Source organism: Vidua macroura, chromosome 1, assembly GCF_024509145.1.
Source record: "Vidua macroura isolate BioBank_ID:100142 chromosome 1, ASM2450914v1, whole genome shotgun sequence".
Taxonomy (NCBI): domain Eukaryota; kingdom Metazoa; phylum Chordata; class Aves; order Passeriformes; family Viduidae; genus Vidua; species Vidua macroura.
Genome location: NC_071571.1, coordinates 20,535,235 through 20,561,835, shown reverse-complemented (window position 1 = coordinate 20,561,835; position 26,601 = coordinate 20,535,235). Strand labels below are relative to the sequence as shown.

General features: G+C 36.9%; 1 protein-coding gene across 7 annotated transcripts in view; it reads right to left on the bottom strand.

Moving 5' to 3' along the window:
* Nucleotides 1-670: 670 nt before the first annotated feature.
* The window catches only part of TRDMT1 (tRNA aspartic acid methyltransferase 1), a 41,872-nt gene continuing 15,941 nt past the window's right edge, over nt 671-26,601 (bottom strand). For 3 of the 7 annotated variants that reach the window (XM_053969699.1, XM_054003059.1, XM_053969780.1), the window contains 10 exons: nt 21,754-21,863; nt 19,981-20,057; nt 18,444-18,515; nt 14,588-14,653; nt 13,054-13,123; nt 11,686-11,769; nt 10,823-11,190; nt 6,813-6,870; nt 5,675-5,804; nt 671-1,294 (listed from right to left, as the gene is read on the bottom strand). In XM_053969699.1, coding sequence (XP_053825674.1) covers nt 1,194-1,294; nt 5,675-5,804; nt 6,813-6,870; nt 10,823-11,190; nt 11,686-11,769; nt 13,054-13,123; nt 14,588-14,653; nt 18,444-18,515; nt 19,981-20,018 — 987 coding nt within the window. In that variant the 5' untranslated portion in view covers nt 20,019-20,057; nt 21,754-21,863 and the 3' untranslated portion in view covers nt 671-1,193. Of the gene's footprint in view, nt 1,295-2,774; nt 2,896-5,674; nt 5,805-6,812; nt 6,871-10,822; nt 11,191-11,685; nt 11,770-13,053; nt 13,124-14,587; nt 14,654-18,443; nt 18,516-19,980; nt 20,058-21,753; nt 21,864-22,676; nt 22,695-26,601 lie in introns of those variants that run through there. The other 4 variants (XM_053969830.1, XM_054004507.1, XM_053969448.1 and 1 more) reach the window with 4 other exon arrangements.

The following is a 26,601-nucleotide window of genomic DNA, read 5'->3' as shown; positions in this document are numbered from 1 at the left end:
AACTACAAAATCCTTCTGTCTTCTGGCACATAATCTCCCTAAGATGCTTACTAAGTATCATCTTGCCTCTTCCTCACTGAAGCTCTTTTTAATCTAGATACCAATGGGAAAATCCCAAGGAAAGGTAATTAGAACACACGCTTCTTTAGAGGGCTTTCAGTTTTCCCATTATTTTCTCTATAATTTCAGAGGAACTGAACTCACAAGACTTGATTACAAACCCACTGAGTCCAGCTCTATGAGGCACTGTGCAGCGGTGGCACTGGGGATGGCCACATGCAGCGGCTCCACCGCTAATACACCGCGGCCACATGCAGCGGCTCCACCGCTATACACTCCTAAGCCCAGTACTACTACCAAGATTTGTGAAGAAATTTTCAGAAGAAGCCCATATAGTTTTTCTCCAGTTCTTATGTCACAGGAACCTAAACATGGAGCTTTAATTTTTTTTTAATGTCTTTTACATGTAGGTCTTTGGTAAGGAGCAATGATCTTATCCTAAATAATATAAGAGAAACAGGGAAGTTATTGTCAGGCCTGTGATAATCTTGAAATATTTTCATTCAGCTGCAACTAAACAAATCATTCCAGACAAATACAGTTGAGTTCCAGAATCCTATGAGTATTTAAAAATGAGACAACCATAAAGAACAACACTAAGTCTTAAAAATTGTATATAAAATACTGAATTTATTAGTTTCATGAGCTACAAAAATCACACCAAAATTTCAGATCATATATACAGTAAATCTTTTCAGAATGGACCACTTACATTTAAAGATTAAGACATTTTACATATTGAACTTGGTCTTTGAACCTAATTGAAACAGCTTTGACACAGTTTCACACAGTACTGAGGAAATGGTTTTAAGATAAAAAATAAAGTAAAATAAAATAATCTTATCCTTTCTCATTGAAGTATTTGCATATGCTGCTATTTTTCATTCTGCAAACTAAAAAGAACTTTTAAATAAAGCAAATAAGTCCTGTAAACTGCTATTTAAATTAAACACCTATAAAGTTTAAATCCATCATGAATTCAAGTTATTAAAAATATATCAAAACTTTTCCGCAAAATGTCTGGACAAGTATTTTGGCAAGCTGGGGTTTTTGTCCAGGTTCCATCAGCTTTCTCCTAAAAGATGGAAGTATTTTCTGTCACCAGTCCATATGCATCAGTTGCAGGTTCTAAATTATTCAAGTAGAATGGAGATCAATTTTGCCACCACGTGTACGTTAAGACTGTTTCCCAGAAGACGATAGCACTGCTTTACTGTTACCTTCTCAGGAAAACCTAAAACAAAAACATATAGTGCAACATCACTAGTCTGGGTTTGTTCCTACTTTTTAGACTAATTTTTTTTTTCAGTGAACATTTCTTAGTGCAGTTATCACAGATTGCAGCAGGATTCATCCTCCCTCCAGCCCCCCCCCAAAATTCACAAAGTTACAAAACCAATTCACAACCAATTCACTGGATTTGTATCAGTTCTTCTATTAGCAATACTGCCATCTCTAAAGTTTCACAAGAAGCTTCAAAACATTCCTCTGTTGTGTAACTACTGCTGATCTACCTTCCCTTCAGAGAGCTCAAAACATCCAGCAGTCTCAGGGAGGGGCAGCAGCACTAAATCCCTGCACAACTGCTACTCTAGATAACATCTACAGAAGAACACGACCACAGCAGAAAGAAAATGTGACAATTCTGCAGATGGACTAAACTGTACTCCATAAGCTTTATATTGTACTTCCCACATGATCCCCTCTAAGAGCTCAGTCAAATCACAAGTCTCTCAGTGCAATATATCACCCATGCAGATTAAATGATGAACAAGGCTTATTCAGTGAGTGATCAAGCAGTTGAACTATTTTCCGTGTAATTCAATGCTGACCCCATTAAACACACTCAGAAATACAGACAGCAGCAGAAATGTCCTTCCTATAGTAAGTGCATGGGCTGGCAGAAAGAAGGGAGAGCCAGTAAAAATGACACCAGCCCAGGTATTGTGAAAGGGCTGTGCTGTGTACTGACTTCCAAGCTCCTGAGTGAAGCAGTTTTGAGCAGCCAGTTCATTTCTCTGTCCTTGTTTGCACTCTTACCTTATTCCAACTGTGAGGTAAAGTACATTTGCTTCAACCTGAGTGAAAGATGAACAGCAGTGGTGACTTAACTGCTAGGGTCATATAGTAAACTGCTGAAACTTGACCACATTCAATTATTTCATCATTCCCTAAGAAGAAACACCTAACTTTGACTCGGAGGTCATCACCACCCCAATTAGACCCCAATTAGCTCAGATGCACAAGCACACTGTGAGTGCAAGTAGTGATATGTATGCTCTGAAATTTTCACAGCTCCTCAGAAAATACTCTGTCCCAGAGAGAGCTCAGGAGAGAATGTGGTTGGACAGTTATTGAGCCAAAGGAGGCTCTGAGGAGGAGGTGGTGTCTGGGAGGAGTTGTTCCATCTTTCTCTGCCAGTTACTAATGCCTCGAATGTGGACTGCTTTGGTAAACACATCTTCTGCCAGCTCCATCAACTCTGCCCAGCTCCCTGGCACTCACATTTAGGCAACTGTTCTTCTGTCTTTGGAACAATCACTTGCACTCCCACACACACTTCCTGAGATGGAGTTTTCATATTCCATCAATGAATAAGGTACAGAATAAAGGCATTTTAAAAGAATACATGAAAATAAATATGTATTTATGCACACACACATGCCCAAGAATTCTACCTGAATCCTGAAAATGTCAGAGTTTCTCTTTCCTACCTTTTGGCAACCAAAACCCAAGAATTAATCTTCAAAACTCATGGTTTCCTTTATCCCAAGCCTCCTGCCTCTGACTGTTAACATTGTCTTGCACTTTCTATCTTCTTGGCTCCAGAGTGGCCTACATCAGAAGGTCAGATTCAACAATGTCCAGTATGCTGGCACTTGCTGCACAGCTCTCACTGTAGCATTTATGTCACACACAGTACCTGAGGACACTGAGGTCTTAACAGCACATACTTCCCCACCATGCTGGCTTTTGTTTCCTAAAAGCTCGCATGCATTGCTAATAAGAAAAATGGAAAACACATCCTGACATCACTCTCATGAAAGCAGGTCACAGGTGCAAGAACGCTCTGTTCACTTTTAATGATATTGCTGTGGGACCCACCAGAGTGACTAAGATAAATGACTGCAGTATTTCATTGAACTATAGTGCAATTACTATCTATACATTTTGATGTTAAAAGCACAAATAAATCTGGTCATGTTAGGAATGAACAATGACTTTAACTCTGGACCTCAGATATTAGAAAAGGCCAACAACTTCTTAAAATTAAAAAGAACCATTTAGACAATCACATTTCTTCTGATGATACTGTAGCTGCACTAGTAACAGCATCTGTTACAAAGCTGCTGACAGTCTGTTCACATAGTATTCAGATTATAGTTTCCTCATGCTCCAGTTTCTTGGACCAATAACATATTTACAGTAGGTACAATTCCAAGCTTCCTGGTTTTGAAAATTTCAGCCTAAATGTTGCTGTCACTACAGAACACAGTAGCAGGGAACTTATAACACATTTTGCTCTGAAAATACCATGTTTCACAATAATTACTTGAAGTTTAGCATGGGAGAAATGCTGTCAGGGCAACACCCTTTGCTAGAGCCATAAATATATCCACTTTCAAAAAAAATCCAGAGCCTGCAAATTCTCAAAGAAAACTGAGATTATAGTACCTAAATTCACTAAAGATTTCTATCAACCTAGAGTTAAATAACACTTTTTAAAGCAAAAGTGGGAGAAGTTTTAAACACAAAGAAATGTCAGACTTGTGACTCAGTGCAGGGGAAAATGCATGTTCTGCCTCTGACTCAGGAGTATATGCCAGAGGAAACCACTGAAGGAGAGAGAGGCTTGCTTTATGTGTCATCAAAGTTGGAAAAGCAGTATAGAGAGGGGGAAGGGAACTGCAAGAACTATAAGACAGTTATAATACTAACTGCCATAATTATGGCAAAAGGGTACTCTCCTCTGAAAGGTGGAATCCCAAACAACAAAACACAGGTCTGCTAAATGAACATATTGTATGTGGTGATGATCTGGATGATCCTCAAATTCAGAAGCCTGATTTGTCTTCAGAGCTCAGTTCTGGCTTGCAAAAATATTGAACCTCACAGGTGTCTCTGCAGATGAGCTCTGAACAGAAAGCACGGTATCACTCCAAGCACTATGAAATTATAAAACTCAGGTTTCACAAACTGATCACCCCAAAGAAATGGAGTCTTCCCAACAGAAACTGTCTCAGTTCTCCCTTTCTAAAATACAAGCATCATTAACCCTATTGCACCTCTCGGTAATGTTGCAGAGACTGATTTAACAGGGGAAAAACTCCAGCTGTATTTAAAAAAAGAGAAAATGGGCAATTTTGTGCTCAAAAGAGACCCTGAGCAGCATGATAAGCCTATACAAGCCCAATCCAGCTCTGTTAAGTTCAAGTATCTTGACACTAGTCTACATGAATATGAAACAGAGCTGTGCTAAGAGGCTGTCTGCAAATAGAACAGATCCATTAAAGAAGAGAGGCCATGAAAAAACATTGCATGTTGGTATGTAACAACACAGCACACACTTGCAAATACTCATAAACATGTAAGCTTAGTGCTGGCAGCTCTAGTTTTACTGTGCAACCTTGATAATGTTCTCCAAATGTAGCAATTTCAAATATAACAAGTAATAAATGAAAAAACAAATTAAATCTGTGAAAGAAATACATAGAAACAAGTCACATTTCTCAGAACTTTAAGTCACTGAGGAAGTCAAAGCAAAATATAACAAATTACTCTTATTCTTTAAGCAATCTAGTCTAGTGGAAGGGGGGTGGAAATAGATGATCTTTAAGGTCTCTTCAAACACAAACCCTTCCATGATTCCATGGATTCTTCTGTTGCTGAGTGACAATAAATTGATCTGATGTGATGTCAACAGGACAGTTTCTTAGCAGACAGTAACAGCTACACTTTCCTGTTTGCCCTTTTTTACAACGAGAATTCTGATGAATTTACTGTATCCAGTGTACTGATACTGCTGAGTCTTGTTTCTTGACTCCTTCCTCAAAAAAACAACCACTTAGAAAATTAAGTAACTGACCAAGGGCTGCCTTCTCTAGAAAATAGAGATGGCTTAATAGACTGTTTACTCCTCAACAAAGAAATATCTGTACCATCTCAAATTCCCTGTAAGCAGCTGTAAATGTGTGGAAGGGAGAAAGCAAGCAGCTGAAACACTGAGAACCACAAACAGACTTCCTAAGCTAGCAGGGTATGTTGATTTACCACAGTTGTGAGTAATACTGACTGCTGAATAAATAGTTTCAACCTTAAACAAAGGTATTCCTTCATTGTGCTTCATTAACAGAGCACTTTGCATGCCAAAATCTTCTTCTTAGCTTATGAAGACAAACCTCACCACAGAAGCTGGCTCTTACAAAACATGAAAAAAACAGTGGAAATTTAGAGAAATTCAAAGGTAGCCAAACAACAAGAATGAATCAATCACAAGAACTGAGTGGTCTGAAAAAAATGCAAAATAAAACGATTGGATTAGTCCCAGTAAAAAAAAAAAATACATTGGCATTCCTGAAGAATAATGTAGAAGTGTGCATTTTGTGGCACATACCAAATTCCAAAGGGAACCCATGAAGATTTGCTATTTCTCTTGGAGTAAAGTACCTCAGTTTTAGTGTTGACAATTTTATAAGCTTCTCTTCTTCTGGTAATTCGTCAAGGTGTTTAAACACTGATTCAAGCTATGAAAAATAATAAAACCAAGAAATATGACTGATGCAGGCCAGATATGCAAAATTTACAGTCACATCTTACTAGAATATTTCCTTAATTATCAAAGTGACAAAGACAATAGCATGTTTTGCTTGAAAGTGTCATTTGCATTCTGTTCTTGCAGCCAGCATCTCAACACACAGACTTGCAAGAAAGAAATCAATGTTGCCACGAGGGCGTTCATAATTTCTTCCTCCAATTCCAAGCTATACCAATACTTAATGGGGCAATCAAAGAATAAACATTTGTTAATGACAAAGGACAGTGACTCAAAATAACTCAGTAACAGACCATTCATACAAATTAAGCTGTGTGGATGCAGCTGTTTATTATTAATACTCTCGCTTTGAGATTATCCAGAATTCCAGAGCTGCATTCCTTATTTGCTTAGAAATGCCTTATAATATTAGTGAACAGCACAGAAGTGCAGGAGGAAAGGCTTGTGTACAACACAGGCTTTGTGAAAAGTATCTTTGAATGCTGATTAACCAGTACATTTATTACCTTCCTCAATGCCTAAATACCACTTGGTCATGAGCTTAGTATCAATAGTAGAACTTTTCAAAATACTCTTCGCAGATAAATAATAATTTTGGAATTCAAACATGTTAAACATCTGACAATATTTCCTGAATTATATGCATACAAAAAACAGCTCTTGATTCACTGTACTGTAGGTTCTCCATAGAACTAGTAATTTTTAAGGTTTTCACATACCCTTGTGAAACCTCTGTATGACATGACAGATAATAAAATAATAACAACTCATATTCTCCTCACAGAGAGACACAGATATAATTTTGGTCTAAACAAACTGCTGTCTAGGAACACAAAGTAAACCAATTGGAAACTCAGTTGCCATTACATTTAAAGGATTTTTTCTTATAATATTCAGAATAACAAAGGAGAAGACAGAAAAAACCCCAAGTGTCAAGTTTTAAAACAAGTAATTTTAATATGTTAGATCACACACTTACCTGTACATCTACTGCTGTTTGCAGAACTGAGCCGGTCCCTTCTACATAGTGTCCATACCTTAACAACAACAATAACAAACTTATATTAGTATTTTCACTGGATTTCATGGCATTGCCAACTGCAAAGGTGAAGGGAGGTTACTTAGGTTCCTTTGCCGTGATGAACAAACAGCCTCCTGGATAGATAAAGCAGAAAGCCTTGTTATAAACTCTGCTAACCCCTGGAGTGCAGTACCCTCTGACTGTGCTCTCTGGGGATGAGTCTGCCCTCGGTGCTCAAGGGCTTATCCACACCAGTGTCTTATACATGGCAACTACACAAAGCCAAGGAATTCAAGCAAAGGAACACCAAAAAAAAAAAAAACATCTACATTGCCTAAACCAATTTTCCATTATGGCAAAATGTGTTAAAGGTCAAATCAGTGCTCCTTATTAAAAGGAGGACCGCTAGTGTGAGCCTCCAGCTTTAATGTCAAAGCATTAGGAACAAAGTGGTTCAGTCAGGTTTAACTTCTGGTTGCTTGTGGATTTTCTACTGAAGGAAGGGTGATGGCCAGGCATCTATGCAGAGCAGAAGAAAGAAAGAAGAAGAAAAACAATTAAATCCAAGTAAACAGTAAGTAAACTTGCATTCTGAAACCTATGATAGCTGTTCTGCATGCTTTGTGGTTGATTGCTTGACAACATGTTTACTCTGTAGTCTCTTCAAGGCTATAATTTAAATATAATCATGGGCTTTCAGAAACATGCTCTATTGGTCTACCTACGGCAGTTTGAACATTCTAAACAGAAAGAGAGTGAGTCAAGACAACAGATGGCTTTGCCCTTCAGAAGAACTTCAGAAGATCCCCTGCATTAGAGGGATGTGGTCTGCATCAATTGTTAACAGACACTTTTCTCTAGTTTTATCTGTACAACTGTAAAGGCAATTATAAAGGTCTTTTGTTCCACATGGGACCCACTCCTAAAGCATGGCACAAGTTATGTTTCAAGCCTCTGTAATTCCACAGTGAATAAAAGAACACTCTCCCTTCAGCACAGACACAATGACCCAGCATGGCTCAATCTTGAGTATTTCATGCTCAGCTGAAAAAGCTACAATTAGTTCTGCCAATAACAGCCAGAGCAGCACTCACTTTAAAACAAAGTGGTTACAAATCTTCCTCGGGATTAGAACACCTAAACACTGTTACAGATTACATACATGTGGAATCTATTTTGTAAATACATCATCTTTAATTGGTTATTCGCATTCTGCAAATTCCCAAACACAAAGTTTTAACAATGTAACACACACAGCATTGAGGAATCCTCATCCTCTTCCTCTTATATACCATCTGGTAATATTTCAGTTTAATATAACTGAGCCAAAATGAATAAATGGGATAAAATTCAGAGTGGTATTGAAGTGTTTTACTGGGAAAAATAAATATTCCTGTCTAAATAACTGGCACTAGAATACAGAACTCCTCCCCCCTCAAAAAAAAAATCCAGTTGGTGTCTGTGTGCATTGAAGGCCACGTGTGTGTGTGTGTGTGTACACACGCATGTTGTTTTTTTAATACAAATGTGGGCATATGGCTAATGTAATGTTAGCTGGATTGTTATTTATTATTATTGAATATGCTGACTACAGAAAAGTTAACATTCCTACCTTAGATCTGGAACATAATTAAATTTTGTCACAGTAAAAAAATGACGTATTGATTTTCTGACAAAATTCATTACAAGTTTCATTACAAGTTACAATGAAAGAAGTTGGCTTAAGAAATTACAGTCTTCAATTTTCATCTGCTTCAAGATTCCCTGCCTCTTTTTATTTCTGTAAGCTTTAAAAAAAATCTTTTCATTTCATACATGTATTTTTTCTGGGTATATTGTGTCGTATATTATGACTGACAGAAAGTAATTTCCACAAAGCAAGAAAGCTCTTCTGTAATTGATATTTACACTATTTTGAAAGGTATCACTTCTCTTGTCAATAGCATATCAAAAATTTAAAGTATGTCCGGAATGACTACATCTAGAGAAGTTAGATACAATTTTTTTCCTCTGTCCTTTAAAATAGTCAATTTCCTTTCAAAACTTCATCCACCACAAACATACTCCAAAGAGAAACCACAGTGTTGGTAGTCTCACAGAACTAAGCAATCATTCACTAAGAGCCCAGGAAGTCAGGGTCAGAAGGGCACACAGAATTACCTGCTTGATCTCTCATGCATTACGGGCCATTACATTTTGCTGTATACTCCACCAAATCTTTTCAAAAGACAACTGATATAGCAAAAATCACTGATGAACTATCTGTGTTTAAAGTCCCTGAATTAGAAAGGATTAGAGATGGCATACCCAGATTATTTCCATCACATGAACCTTGCTAGAAATACCTGAAAACCAAAGAGAAAAGAGGGACATTTTTCTTCCACTCTCAAAGCTGATGGTCAGTGCAACTTACAAGAAAGACACCAGACAGCAGAGGGATACTCTATACTACCTGGAGTGCTGTTCCACCCCATTCACGGGTCTTTTTCCTAGATCTCATGCTTCAGAGAAATATTAAAACAGAACTTCTGGAACAGATACAGAAGGGACTTATTTTTGGCCTCGGAAAGTGACTTTAATGACATGTAATTATAAACCTTCTTTTAATGCAGAGCTGTAAATGAGATGATTACATTGAGAAACATACTGGCAACCTTCTTCCCCAAAGGTTCTTGAAAAACAGAAGATGGCAGATCAGACAGAGCTACCACCACAATTACCTCCATTTCAGCAGAGGGATAAGAGTCATCTTCCCCGGTGTCAGATTTCCCACCACTGTGTACAGAGACTTGATTTTAACTACTCAGGAGCCTCCTTCAGTGTGATTTTGATAAACATGACCACAAACTACTATGACATATTCTAGTGAAACCACGAGTGGCCAATTACTTTCGATGACACTTAAGGCATACATATGACACATAAGACACCATTCCAGCTAAGGGGTTTTTTGACTATTCTAGTTAAGAAAGATATTCCATGAGATGCTGACTTCCCCTCAACTCAAAAGAGTGAAGGCAGAAAAGGCACATACATATATATCAATGAGAGCTGAGGGAAGGCCTTTCCCACTGCACAAATTTCAAACTTTGAAATTCTTTTTCTCCTTCTTTATGGTATAAAAGTTAAAAAAAAAAAAACCTGCAGGAATTCTGTCAATCTGGCAGTCTAATTTCTCCAAATTAAAAAAAAAAAATTGTTACAATTAGCTTTAACTCATCATTCAAGACATTTTATTGAAACACTCAGCAAACTCAAAAAACCAATCCAATTAGAAACATTTAGCAGTATTAAAAATTCCCACAAATTTGCAGGCTCCAACTGGAATGTTTCAATACAAATGCATTCAGTGGAAAACCTCCTGACCAGTTGTCCATGGAGTTTCAGAACACTTACCAACTTCTAGAAGTGAAACTTAAAATTGCAAGGTACAAATCAGAAAACTACTAGACAGAAAAGCATTGATGTTCTGCTCCATCAAATATAATTTGTAATGCAGCAATCTAACTGGTTTCCTGACAATCCACAGCTATTCTGATCTACATAGCTGAAAAATCCAAGAAATCAATAAAATGTACAGTGGAGACAGATTTAATGAGGAATGGATCTGTCATGCATGACACTTTGTAACTTCATTGAGCAATATAAAGAAATTCATTAATGAATCAGCACTATACCAGTCTACTGGAACCATATTTCCGCAGGGGTAATTAAGCTTCTGTGAAGGTCAACAACAAATGGCAACTGTCTTTTGTGAATGCCTTTTTGGAGTGGGCATATGATGTTCTGCCAGACAGATTCTCATGTAGGCATTCCACTGGACCAGCAAGCACACTATAAGGAGATTTCTTTCAAAGGCCTAGGGTTTTTTGATGAAATACCTCTCTATGATTTTACAGGACACAAGTGAGAAAATACACTTAAATTTTCAGGACATGATTTAGCAAGACATTTTCTTGGCAACTTACCCTTTTGTAAAGCACGTGGACCTCCGACAGGTGGGTTTAACAATGTCTAACAAGAGAGCATAGCGCAGTAAGGACTTTGGTGGTAAGAAATATTGACTCATTTCTTCATTTTCCTCTTCCAAGAAGTCTTTTAGCATTTGAATAGAGGAATCATTATCTTGATTATGTTTCCTTTCCATTTCTTCTACTGTTTCAAGCTTAAATAGAAAGGCCCCTTTTGGTAAACTCTTCTTGCTGCTGCAATCTGGACCAATGTTTGGATCCAGATTCTTCTCACAGGACAAAGAAGAACTGGTTTCACCCACTTTATCAGCGACTTTTTCCTTGAGTAAATCTTCTGGATCCTGATCTGGGAATCTTGTCAATATCTAAGAGGAAATTATGACAAAAATAAAATTAAAGAACAGTATTTAATAAAAAAACTTGACAGTCAACCATACAGAGAGTAAGAATTCCTTCCAAGATGTTCACAATAACCTTTAGATGTTATTTTTATGAAGATTTCAAAAGCAGTAGTATCAAGATTAGTTGACCGATTGGCAATGATGTCAGAACAGCCTCATATAATTGCCTTTGCAGAAAGACCTTTCCAAGTGTTTAAAAAATATAGCAGTATGACCTGTTTTCTAGCCCACTATCAGGCTAGAAAACACATCTCCCAACTGTTTAAAGCCATCTAAGCCACAGATTTGCACATCAGTCCTTACAAAGCTCAATATCCAGGCTGAAAAAGGAGACAGATTTTAACTTTTATGTTGGACTCACTAATTTTTCTCCATTTATCAACACACACCACTAAACTGAAAATTTAACCCTCAATCTTCATGAAATGAAGCAAATTGAAGTAACATGAATAGACTCACTTGACCAGGAGCTTGAAAGGAAAATGGTTCTTGGTGAAGTTTTGCAATTAGAAAATACCGCAGCCTGGAATTGGGAATGCCAAGCTGTAATCAAAATTCAGAAGCCTTTAGTCCATGTGATGGTAGAGAAAAAGTGGTCTACAGCATCATACAAGTTATCTGTTGTTACATGCAGTAACAGAACTATGACATACTAATATATTTTATGACTTCAGAGACATCAGTATTCACAGAATCAGAGATTAATAAAATGGTTTGTGTTGGAAGGCACCTTGAAGGTCATCTAGTTCCAAGCCCCCTGCTGTGGGCAAGGACACCTTCCACTAGACCAGGCCAGCTTAGAGTTGGCCTTGAACACTTCCAGGGATGGGGCATCCACAGCTTCTCTGCACAACCTGTTCCAGTGCCTCAACACTCTCATCAAAAAGAACTTCCTCCTGATTCTAACCTAAAACTATTCTTTAAGTTTGAAACCATTCCCCCTTGTCCTGTTACTGCAGACTCTTGTCAGTCCCTCTCTGTCTTTCTTGTAGTCTCCCATCAGGTACTGGAAGGCTGCAATTAGGTCACCCTGAAGCCTCCTTTTTTCCAGGGTATTCTCTAGTTGATAATACCTACACACTTGTAACTTCCATACCTAAGTACTCCCAAAGATCCAGGTGAGCAATTATTCTCTGCATCTCATGGTTTTGACTTTCTCTGCAAACGAATATGAATGTAAATAAAATTTTATGTGACACAAATAGAAAAATTTACATGCCTCACGATTTCTTGGGACAGGTACTATCTGTTTTCTGTTAAAAGCAAAAAAGCCTCTCTTTGCCTTTTTAAACAAGGAATTGTAAGACACCTAGCAATTAAATAAATCTATCACAATTGGTTTTCAAGCTACATTCTGTTAGCTTCTTTCAAATATTTATGGTACTTCACTGATTCCAGTTAGTCTTGCACAATCTGAAATCTCTCTCAAACTTTTTTTCAGTTTCCAGGGTAACATGGAAACAAAGCTCCTCCTCCCACAAGAAACAGTCACATTTTCTGTGCTGGGAAATCCAGAGGCACTTCTGAAGCAATGAGGCTCCTGCAGGGAAAACCACCTTCCTGGTTACAGTGTAAATTCATGCCTTCTTAAAAATATCAAATGGTAGCAAAGCAATATGGGACTAGGATCTGAACACAAACAGCAATAAAATACTGGCATAAGCCAGTATGAGAAATCAGAAGTCATGTCAATTGGTTTTCTCATTCAAGTGTATCTTCAGCTTTGGGCATAACTCTCTTTTCTAATACAGAAGAGAATTTTCAAATGTTCTTGGACTCAGTGCACTTTGAACTATTAAATAATATTAGAGCAATTTTAGTACTCACACAGATTGGAGACAAGAGAAATTCCTGATATTTAAATCCACATGTTGCTAGTGTTTGCAAAAGTTCATTTCTGAAAGGAATTAAAAAGCAATTACTCCCTTCACCTAGTCTTTAGCCCCTTTTTTAATCCTAAATAAACACAGAATAAATTCAACATCATATTTACCAAAGCATTCATTGAAATAATTGGACAGCAAATTATTGATATGTCATCCACTACTGAATTTGAGAGACAACATATGAAGTTCAGTGTTAGAGACTATTATACATCCAAATGCACCTCACTCTTACTACAGTGCAAATGCCTCTTCAAAAAACATCCCATTTCTAGGAAAGTAATTGTAGTGTGTCAACAAGGAAACTAATCAGAGGGCAAGATACTCTTTTTATTGGGAATCGTAAAAAAGGAGACTAAAATCACCACAAATAGCTCACTACTTCCTTCTGCTCACACAGTGCCAGTTAAGCCTAACAAAAAGGCTAAATCGAGGGATGAAAAAAATCAGTAGTTTTTATTATAAAAGTGAGGTTGGACTGTGCTTTATAAACAATGGTTTTTCCATTGTTTGACTGTAAGGGAAATAATCTTAAAAATACTTTTCTTCTATATTCCATGCAGACTGCACTAGGCTGGAACTATACAATAGGCAGGAGCTGTGACCTGTACCCAGCATTGCATGTGAGACTTCATCCCAGGCGTCATAAGAGAAAACAAGTGTCCTAACTGGGGTGTTTTCTGAAGTACAGCTTGTCCCAAGCACTGGCCAGCAAGGCACAGCCTAGGGAATCCCAGGGGCTAAAAGAGAAGACCTTGAACACTGAACCAGCTAAGCATGACTCCCAGCTGCCTGCCATATTAATTAAGAGCATGATATACAGGGTGGCAGTCGGTGCTTTAAGGAGTGCAGGGAAAGATCCCACTCTGTTCCAGTGAGAACTGAGAAGGAAGATGGCAACTCTCTCCTGCTTTGGTCACAAGAGAGGAGAGTGTTCCTGCTGTGATTAGGTTACTGTAGTGACACCTTTCCTCTTCCACATTTCAGATCAAGACTAAATACAACCTTCTTACTGTATCTCTGGACCATTTGATGGCAGCCCTGAACCAGGGATAATCTACTATCAACAGTGGCACTCAAGAAAGCCCCTAGACTATTCTGTGACCGTAACACAAGATACCATGGGATCCTGTCATGAATAAGCCCCTGAAACCTCTGATTGTAACACCTATTACTAGTTTTCTTCTAAAACTAATTCTGACCTTTTCTAAAGCAAACATGATCATCAAATAAAATAAAATCAAATACTCATCAAATAAAAATAAAATACTGTTATATTTTATCCACTTAGAGACACAACCAGTTATCTAGCAAGTTCTTTTCACAACCTAAGATTTTAATTCCTGTCCCATCTCAAGCTACTTTGTTAAATCCAATTCTAGGAAATAAAAATCCCATCTAAAGAATAAATCCCTTCTCCTTCTAAAGAATATATTCTTATTGTAAACTAAAACCTGCATATATTAATTAGAGTTTACCTTGCAGAAGAGGATTCAAATCCTTTAACATTTTCTAAAAGTAGGTATTTTGGAAGCTTCTGAAGCCTACAAGGAAAAGAAAAAGCAAATCAGTGTAACAAGATGTAAAGTACATTATATTAATCCACAGATCTGTTCAGCTAGCAGAAAGATCAAAGTATTTCCACATCATGCTAGCTGTTAAAGTTTAGCATCCTTAAAAAAACAACTGAATTAAGAATGTGGACTGCTGGTAAAAACCACAAACTCCACCTATGTTTGGATGAACACCTGTACCCTCTTGTACTCCATGCATGTACTTTTGAAAATGTTTATCACTCTTCCTTTCCTAAAGCACAATAATATTATTAAACAGATTCAGTGTATAATAGGAAATACAATTGTTGGGGGAAAACCAATTGCTACTTAGCCATAAAACTGTTGTTTTCAAGTGCTCGTATTGGAAATCAATGTCAAAATGTCACATAAATCTTACTGATAACACATCAGAACCAGTATTCATTTAACTGATTTAAGAAACAAAACATATTTAGAGTTCAAACTGCAGATATTCTCAATTTTCTAAACTTGACTTTTTTATTTTGATGGGGGGAAGGAGGTGTCTCAGCTTTAGCAGGATCAGTGCAAAGGTCTGTAAATAGGCACATTCCAAAAACAGCATATTAAATCTCTGGAGAAATGAGCATGCCCAAACTGTGCCAGGGACTGTTCCAGCAATTTAGAAGCATAGATGATTCAGACTCAAGTCTCTGGGAACATTCTGTAGCACTGATTAATTCTCTAATAAGGCTAATGTAGACACACAATGTCTGTCACACACTGAGATCTCAGAACAACCTACAGAAGTAGGATGTTAATGTCCCCAGACAGCAGCTTCATGCTTATTGAAGTTAGTGACTTGGGACTTCCATTGGAACAAATCACAGCAGAATTTGTTTCAGCACATTTTTAATTACCACCAATTAAGACATCATATGAATTAAAAGAACCAATGTATCTCACAAGAAACTGGAAAAATGTACAAGAAACTATGCCAAATTTAAAAATACTAGAATTAATAGGGAAAAAGTAATATTAGGCTGAAAAAAGCAGCATCAGCCAAATTCCTTGCAGAGGAATGGAGAATATATCTGCTGGTATATCTACCCACACTCTTCATCATTGACTACTATGAAACTTCTTTTTCAGCAATGAATCCAGAGCACAGCCTGAAATGCAAGCATGCACAGGGGATTGACAGATCACAAGGCATGTAAGTAATCACTGTACAAAGAGGAAGTGTTAAGTACTTGGTAGGTATTAACATTAAAAATGTTTCTGTAAAAGCAGCACTTTGATGTTTCAGCATTGGATTTCACCAGGTTATGGCTTGGACACAATAAACAGACAGTATCTGGACCATTTGGGTTGGACTTTGCTGGCTGGGTGCTCCAAGGATTTCCCATGTCTTTCCAGATCTTGAAACTGTCCTTTCCATTATCTCTAATATTTGTCATCCCAGGCTACCTCTGAGTCTCATTTCAGTAATATTTCATTATAAAAGACTGAACAAAAGCTAAGTGCATCCAAGGGATGAGAAATTATTGTATACTTTTCATAAACTGCATGCATATATAGCAATTTAGAATGTAAAGGGACAATTCCCATATTAAGAATTTCCTTTTTTGGGGCTGAAGTACTCCATACTCAATGTCTCACAAATGTATCATATTCAGAAAACACATAAACACTATCTTAGTAAAACACAAATCCACTGGAACTGAGAAACTCTACAGAAGCCATCATGTTGAACATTCTAGTGACTACTTAGAGTAGGTGCTGCTTTAAGAACCCTCCCCAAGGAGATAAGGGACATTAGCAGTGTCTCCTGGGGTGTTGAGATAAAATTGAGACAGCCAAGCCCAGGTCCTTTGCATCATGATGATAAAAATTTAGGTCCTGGAGTGTCTAAAGCTCTGGTTTTGAGAAGGAAAAGCTTCTGCTGTTTATCCAGCTAAGTCCACAGCAGCTGGGAAGCAATATTTCTGTATTAATGCACTATAATGTCCAAAAGCAGCCAGCCTCTTAACCATGTTTCAGTTTAATGGAAAGGAATCCCCAGGTCAGGATGCCCTTAAGGATACGGAAGATGATATTATTCTGACTAATTATTAACTTACTCAGTTAGTAATTAATCTGCCAGGTTTCATTTATCATTTTAACAGATCAGATGGAAACCTGTGTTACATTTCTTGTTCCACAAAAGACATCCTTTGCAACTTCTAAACAACCCACATTCTCTCTCTAATTTTGTGTTGCTAACAGAAGCAGGGGAGTAGTAATAACCATTCTTTTTTATCTAGGAATCTGTGTTTTGTTCTGTGTTGTCTGCCACAGATTCCTTATGTATGGCCCTGCCAAGTCACTCAGCCCTTCTGTGTCATTGTTCTCTCTCTGCTCATGACAAAGGCAAAGACACAGTTCCATTTAATGTTGTTGGCTGCATAAGGTTTCTAGAACAAGGATGAAGACTCTTTTCTCCCAGTGCTAACAGCAGTCTGAAAGAAAGGCTTTTTGGTACTGGCTTCCTTCTGTGTTGAAAGCATTCATGAAAAAAAAGGAGTAAAAGAGACACCAAACATTCATCTCTCCTTCTCCAATCCTGACAGCAAGATGAACTAATGGAGGAATATATAGGGAACAGCTGTCCTAGTCTCCAGGTGAAGAAAGACTGCCACTAATAAAAATAATTATGGCTGTTTTATTAGGAACTGGGATCTGACCAGGCAAAAAACGACAGATGAATTCAAGGACACTGTCCAGACAATGCAGTGCTATTCAAATTCTTTAGTATTACTACTCCAAACAAGAGATTGTACTACAAACCGAAAACACACAATCTGCCTCAAGATATCTAGAAGCAGCACCAAAAAGAACAGAGACTTTAAGAAAGAACAGAAGTGGTTGCAAGATGCATTGCATTGTAGAGTCAATAGCATACTTAAACCAATTTTCAAATGGTACTTTATAGTAAAAAAGGCAACCCCGACTGGGAAGAAATTATGATGTCTGGCTCCAGATCAGAAGGCTGAAGGATAGCTTTATTGAAACTATACCGTATTACATTAATATACTATTTAAAGAGAGACCATCCTATTCTACATACATACTTCTTACTTACCTATCAACTAACTAACAAACTCGTGACTGCCTGCTGAGAGTCCGAGACACAGCTGGATCCGATTGGTCACTGAACCCAAACAACCTTCACCAGAATCCAATCAAGCAATCACTTCAGGTAAACAATCTCCATACCAAATTCCACATGGGGAAAACAAAGGAGCAGAGATAAAGATTGTTTTCTTCTCTCTGTGCTTCTCCTGGGAGATGGAATTATGTCTCTCTGTCCAGAGAATGTGAATACCACAGTACCTCTTCAAAAGATGACTATATGTTGAATCCAAGCTTTTGTAACCCAATATTTTAAAAACTTTTCATGTTTCCATGAGACCAATAGACAAACTACTATATTACCTACTCCTGTTTCTATATAAAATCAATGCAAATTTCATGTTGAACTGAAATGAACTCTTTTCATTTATCATCTAGGCACAGTTTAAACAGACATGCAATGAAAAGGAAACCAGACAATGAAAGCATATACAGCAACAATGAAGTGATTACAGCATTAGTAAAATGCAAGTATTTGTAAGTCACATATGATCGTGTGAAAACAAACACAGAATACAACACAACACTAGTAGTAACCCTCTAAAACATTACAGATATCTTGTCTCACTGAAATATAGAAGACCCAGTTACAAAAAAGTCTAGTTACAAAAGGGGCTTTACAATGGAGGTAGAAGTTCATTTATACCTTGGGAGAATATCAAGGATATAGAGAAAGCTCTTGGTCCGTGGATCGGACACATCACCTTGCAGGCCAGTTCTAAGAAAGAATAAAGAAACACAGGTGTATTAGCCAGAGCACACTGGCATTTGAGTTACATCTTTCTACAGAATGCTGACACTTTGCTTTGAGTTTTGAAAGGGGATTCTGCAAAAGCATCACGTATAGACAGGAGGACCTGCTCACAGAGGCAGTGTCCTGAGAGATGCTGTAAGGAATGAATGTCTGCCCCTGGAATCCATCAGCTCACAGCAAGGTTAAAATGGAAGCATTCAGTAATGAAATCCACTCCCCAGTCTGCAGAGGCTTTAGCATTCTGGTCTTGTCCAGCAAAGCCTTTGAACAAACTTGGCTCTGAATGAACAAAAAACCCCCACTGGGTTTCTGGGAATACCCTGCTATTTTGCACTGAATATATTAAATTATTTCTGTGAATTAAAGCCTCATTGTTCACCATTTAGCAGGATTGAGCCCCACATGAATAACTTTGGAATCAATTTTCTAACACTAAACTGGAAAGATTATGTAGGTTACAAAAATGATAATGATTCCAGGCCTGTATTTCCCTATCTTATACTTGTATTAGGTCATAAAAAAAAAAAAAGCTTTGTAGAAGACCTTTAACATGTATCTAAATTAATTAGCCATACACAGATTTTTCTTTTGATCCTATTATAAAGAAAAAAAATCTGAAATGTTTCCTATATACATCATAGGTTTGCAGTAATTCATTTTTACAGATCAGCAGCACTTTACAGGGATTTCTTTTCAGTCTTAGAACATTCAATGAGATATATTTTCTTACACAATCATTATTATCACCATCAACAGACTTTTTTCATTAAGCTACTACTTTGCATGAGTGCAGTTACTAGAATCTTACCCCACTGGTCACTGCTGTCAAATGATATGAATTACAAATTAATCTGACAAATAAATCTCAGTAAACTCAGTCCTTAATCAGCAAGATATTTCTCCTTATCATCCACAAAATTATTTCAAAGCCATTATCCTTCTGGTCTTGGCTAAAATAAAAATATTCTTCAGAATAATCTGTCTGTGTGTATGTGCAATTTTCAAAGTACAAATAAAACCAGATTACACTCTTAAGTCTCAGGCAGAACTGAGAAATTCCAATCCTCCTTCTGGAGTTGCCCCAGGAAAATATTAGATTGATATCGAAAAGGAAAGGCAGGACTCCTAAACACTAAATTTCACTATTAGAAGAATAATACAGTTCACAAAATTGTTGCTGTAAGAAGCTTACTTAACTTAAACTGAATTAATATATACATATGCAAGAAATGTGATCAACAATTAAGATGCAAATTGCTGCATTTCTTTCACTTCAGTAAACATCATGGTGAACAGAGCTACAACACATTTTCTTAGGGAGAGAAAGATACACAGATCACCCACACACAGTGTCACTCTTGATAACATTTCTCCTTTGACCGTATATAGTGCAATAACTGCACTTTTTTTCCAAGTGTGCTGTACCTACCTTGTAAAAGGCTGACAGGGAGGACTCATCAAAATCATATCAAAAGATAATCTGTCAAATTCTTTCAGTGTTATGCCCTGAAAACATAAAAAAATAGAAGAATGTTGAGTGTTGTGAACTGTATGAAATTCAAGTCATCTTTCAGATCAAACCCCTCTTACTTCCAGCATGCTTCACTTAGCAAAAAACTACCTAATCTATCACTTGACCTAGTAATTTAAAAATATTTTCTACCTTGGCAAACCATAAAATGTAAATATGCATTCACTGCTCTTCATATGAAACAAAACACTAATACTAATAAGGTTAGCATTTATACATAATCTTGAGGTTTGTATGTGCTCATTCTTTGAGGTGTGTAGTAGTTCTTTCAGTAGATACTCACCTGTTATTTCTCCTGAAAATAAAGTATCATTACTCAGATATGAAGTCTTTGTACATCAAAACCAGTGTTCACATACTCAAAATATGTGTAAAAACATCTGAGAAGAAAAGTAGCTCAAGTGCAAATATGATAATTTTTACAGATACAAACTATGGGTTTTAGCTCTTAGGAGCCCACTGGCAATGCACCCTATAAAGTTTATTTCATAATTTTTCCCCTATGAAAATGAGCCAAAGATATTGTATGGTTGAAATTCTCCTCTACAAAGACAATCCTGCTTAGAAAAAAAAATAATTTCTTTTCTAAGTCTGTGGTAGGAATTAATTACACAGGTAGAAAGTCCTCAAAACTAAGTTTTCACCAACACTATAAGATCAACACATTAAGGGGCCAGGAGGAAAGAAGGACAATGATCAAGTAATTATGACTTGGACAAAGAAATCACTCCTTACATATTCTGAGGGATACCTATACAGCAAATGTAATGTAGCTACCCTCAGAAAACTAGACAAAAGCTGCTATTTTTTTCCATTATATTTGAAGAAGGTGTCACTGACTCTAATAATCTGCTCTTGTCTACTATAAAATGATACAAGCAAAGATTCATCTTTTTGCATTATAAAACTATAAACTATCATTTAGCCAGTTATTATTGAGTGCTGAATAAGCATTTAACCTTTAGCCACCTATTTAACTCTTACTTAAGCTGGTGTCTTAAAACAGACACAGTATCTTTTACTGTCATGTTGTAAAACTGTAAAAGAACATTAAGAAGTATACACTAATTTCTAACTCAATCCAAGCAAAACTCCATGCCTTGTTGCGGTGCATTTGGGGGGGCCCCCTAAATATAACACCACAATGCCTAGCTTGCCCATCATCTATTAAAACAGAATCCAATTTTACTTAAGTCATTTTTCAAATAATTTGGCAAGTGACAGAATTCCTAAAACATTTTATCTGTTGAGCCCATTAAAAAAAATTCAAGAGTGTTCAGTCCAATATATTTTGTTGTGCTTCTCTGAGCCCAACTATAACTTTAAAACAAAGGCATGCCCCCAAGTAATTTAATTAAATTTTTTCAAAGTACATGAAAATATTTTTTTAATCTAAAAATATGATTTTTGACATTCCTTCACAGATGGTAAGTGTTCCTCTTGACATTTATATAACCTTTCTTCATGCAGAAGGCAAGACTTAAAAGAAAAGCCTGCAGTATGAAATCCCTCTTACTTCAACAAGCAAACACAGCACAACCAAAGTTAATGTAAAACTGCTTTATTCATAATAACAAATATTTCTGTTTCTCTTGTTACTAATAAAGACAGTGAAAGCAACTCACATCTTACAAATGCCAGACTACAGTAAAAAACACATTAATTACTCACCTCAATAGTCTTTGCCCATAACGGCGTGCTGGGAAAGTTGTGCTTATAAACATCATTGGCAAGAGTGTTCACATCAACAGCAGCTACAACTTCCGCATATGCGCGGCTTTCTAAAATTAAAAAAGTAATTTGAAAACTCTAGCTTCTCTTTACTACTCTTAGAAAAATATATTTGCTCAGTTGTGTTACAGCATGGCTCAAAACCAAACGGTAAATTACACAATCAAATTCTGCTGTGTTGTCTTTGAAACTTTGTCTAAAAAAACACAGTGTTTTCCTAATCATATGGGCAATACACCCTTCTTTATCTATCCAAAAATGGAAGCTAAAGTAGACAAAAAAAGTAGATAAGTAAAGTAGGTAAAAAAATTCCAAACAGGGTGCACCTCTACAACATTTTCACCTCTGTGCAGGTCTCTGTGGCCAGCAAGTTCCTGGCTACAGGAATCCAAAGTCAACCTGCCAAGCCCCACTGCCACTACCTTGTTCTCTGACAACTTACAAGAAATACGTGTGTTATTTTAGAGGTGTACTACTTCTCATTATGAAAAAATAGCACCAATATGTTTGACATATGTCTACTCTTCCAATAAAAATTTAAGCTGCCTGAAAAACATTTGTGCTTACATTTCAGTGAAGCCTTAGGCCTCAAACTCAAGTGCTGCCTCTTTTGAGTTAAAGGTCCCAAAATACCAAACTTGGCAGCTTCTCCTCTCTTGGACAGAGGTGTAATTGAAGAGAGGACAGCGTAACAAACTCCCACCTAAAGCCCTGAAATAAAAATACACTAAAAAGAATGTAAATAAACAACTGTTAATTTATAGAGAGAGTAATAGGTTCTACACAAGATAAAGAGATAAAAAGAGCAGTGTTTACTCAATTGCTCATCATGTCACACTATTTGTTATTACTAAACACAATACCTTCACTGAGGCTTTTTATCCAAGAAGACGGGTTGTGGTTACTGTCACAGCTGCAGGCAGAGAAGTGACCCTACCTCCTGATACCTGAGATCAGTATCAACCACCAGGATATTTACATTATGGTCAGCATTACAAAGCTTCAGATGAAACACAGGCAACTTTAAAAAAACGTTTGTAAACCAAAAGAAACAAGGCAAATAGCCACATGCCTTTGAATAATCTATAAATATGCTCAAGTAACACATTAACAAATGACCTTATGAGACACCGTATGAATTACTGCTAGTCAGCTAATTATTTACAGTTTGAGAGGATGAAAGCCCAACTGGGTGATCCCAGTGGATTTAATTTTGAATAATGCAGTTACCATCCATCCACTATCTTTCAGGTTTTCAAGGCTGTCTTAGTGAAAACTAAGATGAAAGAGAAATCTGGGTATTGAAAAGATTGTAGCAGACATTTTAACAAGGACCCAGCTGGTACTTCCAGGTTTACTTGATGCAATCGAGGGCAAAACGATAAGGTTTTTCACAAGATAAATACTTACAGACCATTAAGGGTCAACATACAAATCATTATTTGCCATTACTGTCTTGACCTTTTGACCAGAAGTTGTAACTGAGAACTAAATACAGGTGTAACCACAAGGACAATAGCAGGACTACACCTGAGATTACAGAACAGGTAAGTTAACACTGACACCTAGCGTGAAAAGAAAGCTGGATGAATGTTTCAATTTACAAACATATGCAAGAACCAACACTCTCATCTTCCTAAAACAAAGCTGCGGCATCTAAGTAACAGGAACAAATTTCCAATACTATTAAAGAGACTGCTTTTCTCACTCCTTCAGTTCTTAAAACACATTGTCCTACCAAGCTAACCCTTACTGTGTTTTCCAGGTACTCCAGAAGAAAAATAAAATTAAAAAAATCAAGACCTCAAATTATTATCTAAATTAACACATAGTTTAAAAAGGGCAATTGGGATGGCAAGCTGTGTGCTTTCTCTCACAACTCATGATTCAGACACTCGTTTTTTTACTGCCATCCATTCAATATCACCCTGTGCACATACAAGCAAAAATAGCGACTGAGGACTTCACAGGCCCAAAAGCCTGGAGATACTGGAAGAGAGCACACAGCTAATAGTAATCTATTGAATCTCCTTGCAATACAATGGTCAGTCTAAACCAGAGATGTAAACCAGCATTGAAAAAGGACAGGAACTTTTCCTGAAGTGTTCTACCTGAGATCCTCTCTTCCTAATTCAAAGACCTGATAACTTTTTCAAAGCTTCTCCTCCTTTTCATTTCGAAGTCATAGCTCACTTGGGAATTCCTGCTACAGAACAGACTCCCACTAAAAGCTGATTAAGCATATTTGTGTGGAAATGCCCTGGAAACGCATGAAGGAGCTCGAGCAGACAAGCAGCTCTCACACATCCAACCTAACAAAGAAAAGCTTGTGTAAATTTTAAACAATGTGAAAATGCAACATTTTTAAAGAACTTCTCCTGAAAGTTAAATAACTTTATGTCAAACTGTGATATTCTGCTTTTCTATAGCAATTACATTTACTATTTGAAAATTACTATAAGGAATGCACCATAAAAAAAGCCTGAAAGCAGAATGTAAGAAAAACAGAATCAAGACTGTGTTTAACTATCCCCAGTGACAAAAGGCACAAAACCAACTCAGAAATCGCTGACTTGGTGGAATGTTAAATCAACTGCCCAGAATACATAGCAGAACTGCAATACATAAACAGACACAGCTCTAGAGATTTTTTTATCCCCCTCAAACAAGTAAATCCAATTTTCAAAACAAAGATATTTAAGAGAATTACAACAATGCAGAAACCAGTATCATTTTATTCAGACTAAAGAAAAAATAATACACATTTCCTAAGTGAAACTAAGAGGCTGCTTGAATACATGATTTGCAGGATTCTTCAGCACCAGTTTCTGAACTGAGACTTTTCATTTCTGAGCAAGATGAGTCCAAATAGTTCAAATGGAAGCCACAGACATGATGGGGAAGTTACTGAGGGAGGTGTTACAACTTATTTTTATGCAGACTAGATTGCAGCATTTTCTCTTGGCTGAAAGCAGGTGAAAACAAATTTGTATCATCCTATTAGTAATGTACTGACTTCACACTTCAAGCTTAAAACCTCTTGGACCCAGACAACAGAAACTCTTTGACTGTTACTTAAACTGTCTAAAGAGGCAGCAATCACACTTTGGGTCCCAGTTCTCTACTTTATTGAATACACAAGCCCTTTCAAGCCCTTTCAGCTATGGAGGTGTCATTCTTGAGGGAAAGGGACACTGCTGTAAGGACTGGAAGGTGATGCATCTGAAACAAAGACAGGATGTGTGCATTAGCTTCTGATTTGAAAAAGTAAACCCAAAGAGTGTCACCTTCAAATGCCAGAAATAAAACTTCTGACATTACAATATCTGTCCTTTTCCTCTTTAGAATTGATTCCTTTGTCATGTGTTTCTGCAGACTTTAAAATTAACATAGATCTGTTTATATTCACTACTGTACTTTTGCAATAGAGTCATCAATGTCAACAGAATACATTAAATACACTGTGTTATAGCAAGGGTAGTGGTGGATTGTAGCATATTGGAAAATAGGATCCAGAACAATTATCTATTCTGACAGGTATATGGAAACAGATGGAAAAGGGAAGATTAGTCACAAGTTTTGTTAGTCCTATTTCCTTTTAAAACAGAGAGCAAAGATTTAATTTCTGAGTTGTCAGTTCTTGGCTGAAATGATTAGGCTGAACTGTCCATGGCTACAGTCAACATGACTATCAGAAAACTCCATACTTGGTTCCTGCAGGATACTTAGCAACTCCCTTCACTGCTCTATTTGTAAAGGATTCTATCACATTAAGCCATATAAACTTTATAAACTTACATTATTGCACAACTGGAACCATCCCATGCTACAAAGAGCTGTATTTTGGAGAATTTTGGAGAAGCATTAAATTGAGTTTAGGTGTAAAAACTTGCTCAAACCAGCAATTTTTTGTTTTGCATTGTGCTGAATGTCAAAGCCAGTTTTGTCTACTTTGCCTCTCCTGGTGGGATAGCTTTGCCCAGTGTAAATACACACACCAGTTTACTGTGCTGTGCAATTCACAGAGTCAATCAACTAAAATGAACAAACATGCATGACAGAGCACAAGAGACAAAAGTTGTTACTCTGTAAAATTGAAATATAACAATTGCAGAGGAAAAATATCACCAACTTCATTACTGCAAATTTATGGTATTTTTTTGAATATGTCCTTTAGTGTTTCATGCAAGAGGACTTTTTTAAGGGACCTGGCAGATTACAAATGCTTGTGGCAGAGACATGGAACCCATTTTTCACGGGAAAACTGCCTAAATTAATACACCAGTTTAGGTTTGTTTTGGTTGGGAAGGAGGAAGAGTGGGCTGTTTGTTTCATGGAAAGTTGCTAAGGAAATGAATATGTAGCCACAGATTTTCTAAAAATAAACCACTATTTTTCACTGTAGAAACTCTGCACTTTATAAAGAACAAATTCACACACACTCATAAAAAAAATATCATAGATTTAGATGTATTTGACTTAAACATCAATCTTTATAAATCCCAAAAAGCTTGGGCTACAGCGAGGGAAGAAGAAAGAAATGTACTTTCATCCCTTAGCTGCCTCAGTCTTTCAAGAGTGTGAATATGAACAGACTCACTGATTTCTGACTTTAACTAAGCTCAACTTTACCATCTTTTGATGGTATCTTTATCAAAAGATACCATCAAAAGATGGTATCTTTTTGCAGGTCTTTGGTGTTAAAATATTATTATAAAACATTCAAAATCTAAAACCAGAAATTCTACATGTGCTGAATTATCTATAGCTAAAGTACCAACACAGAGC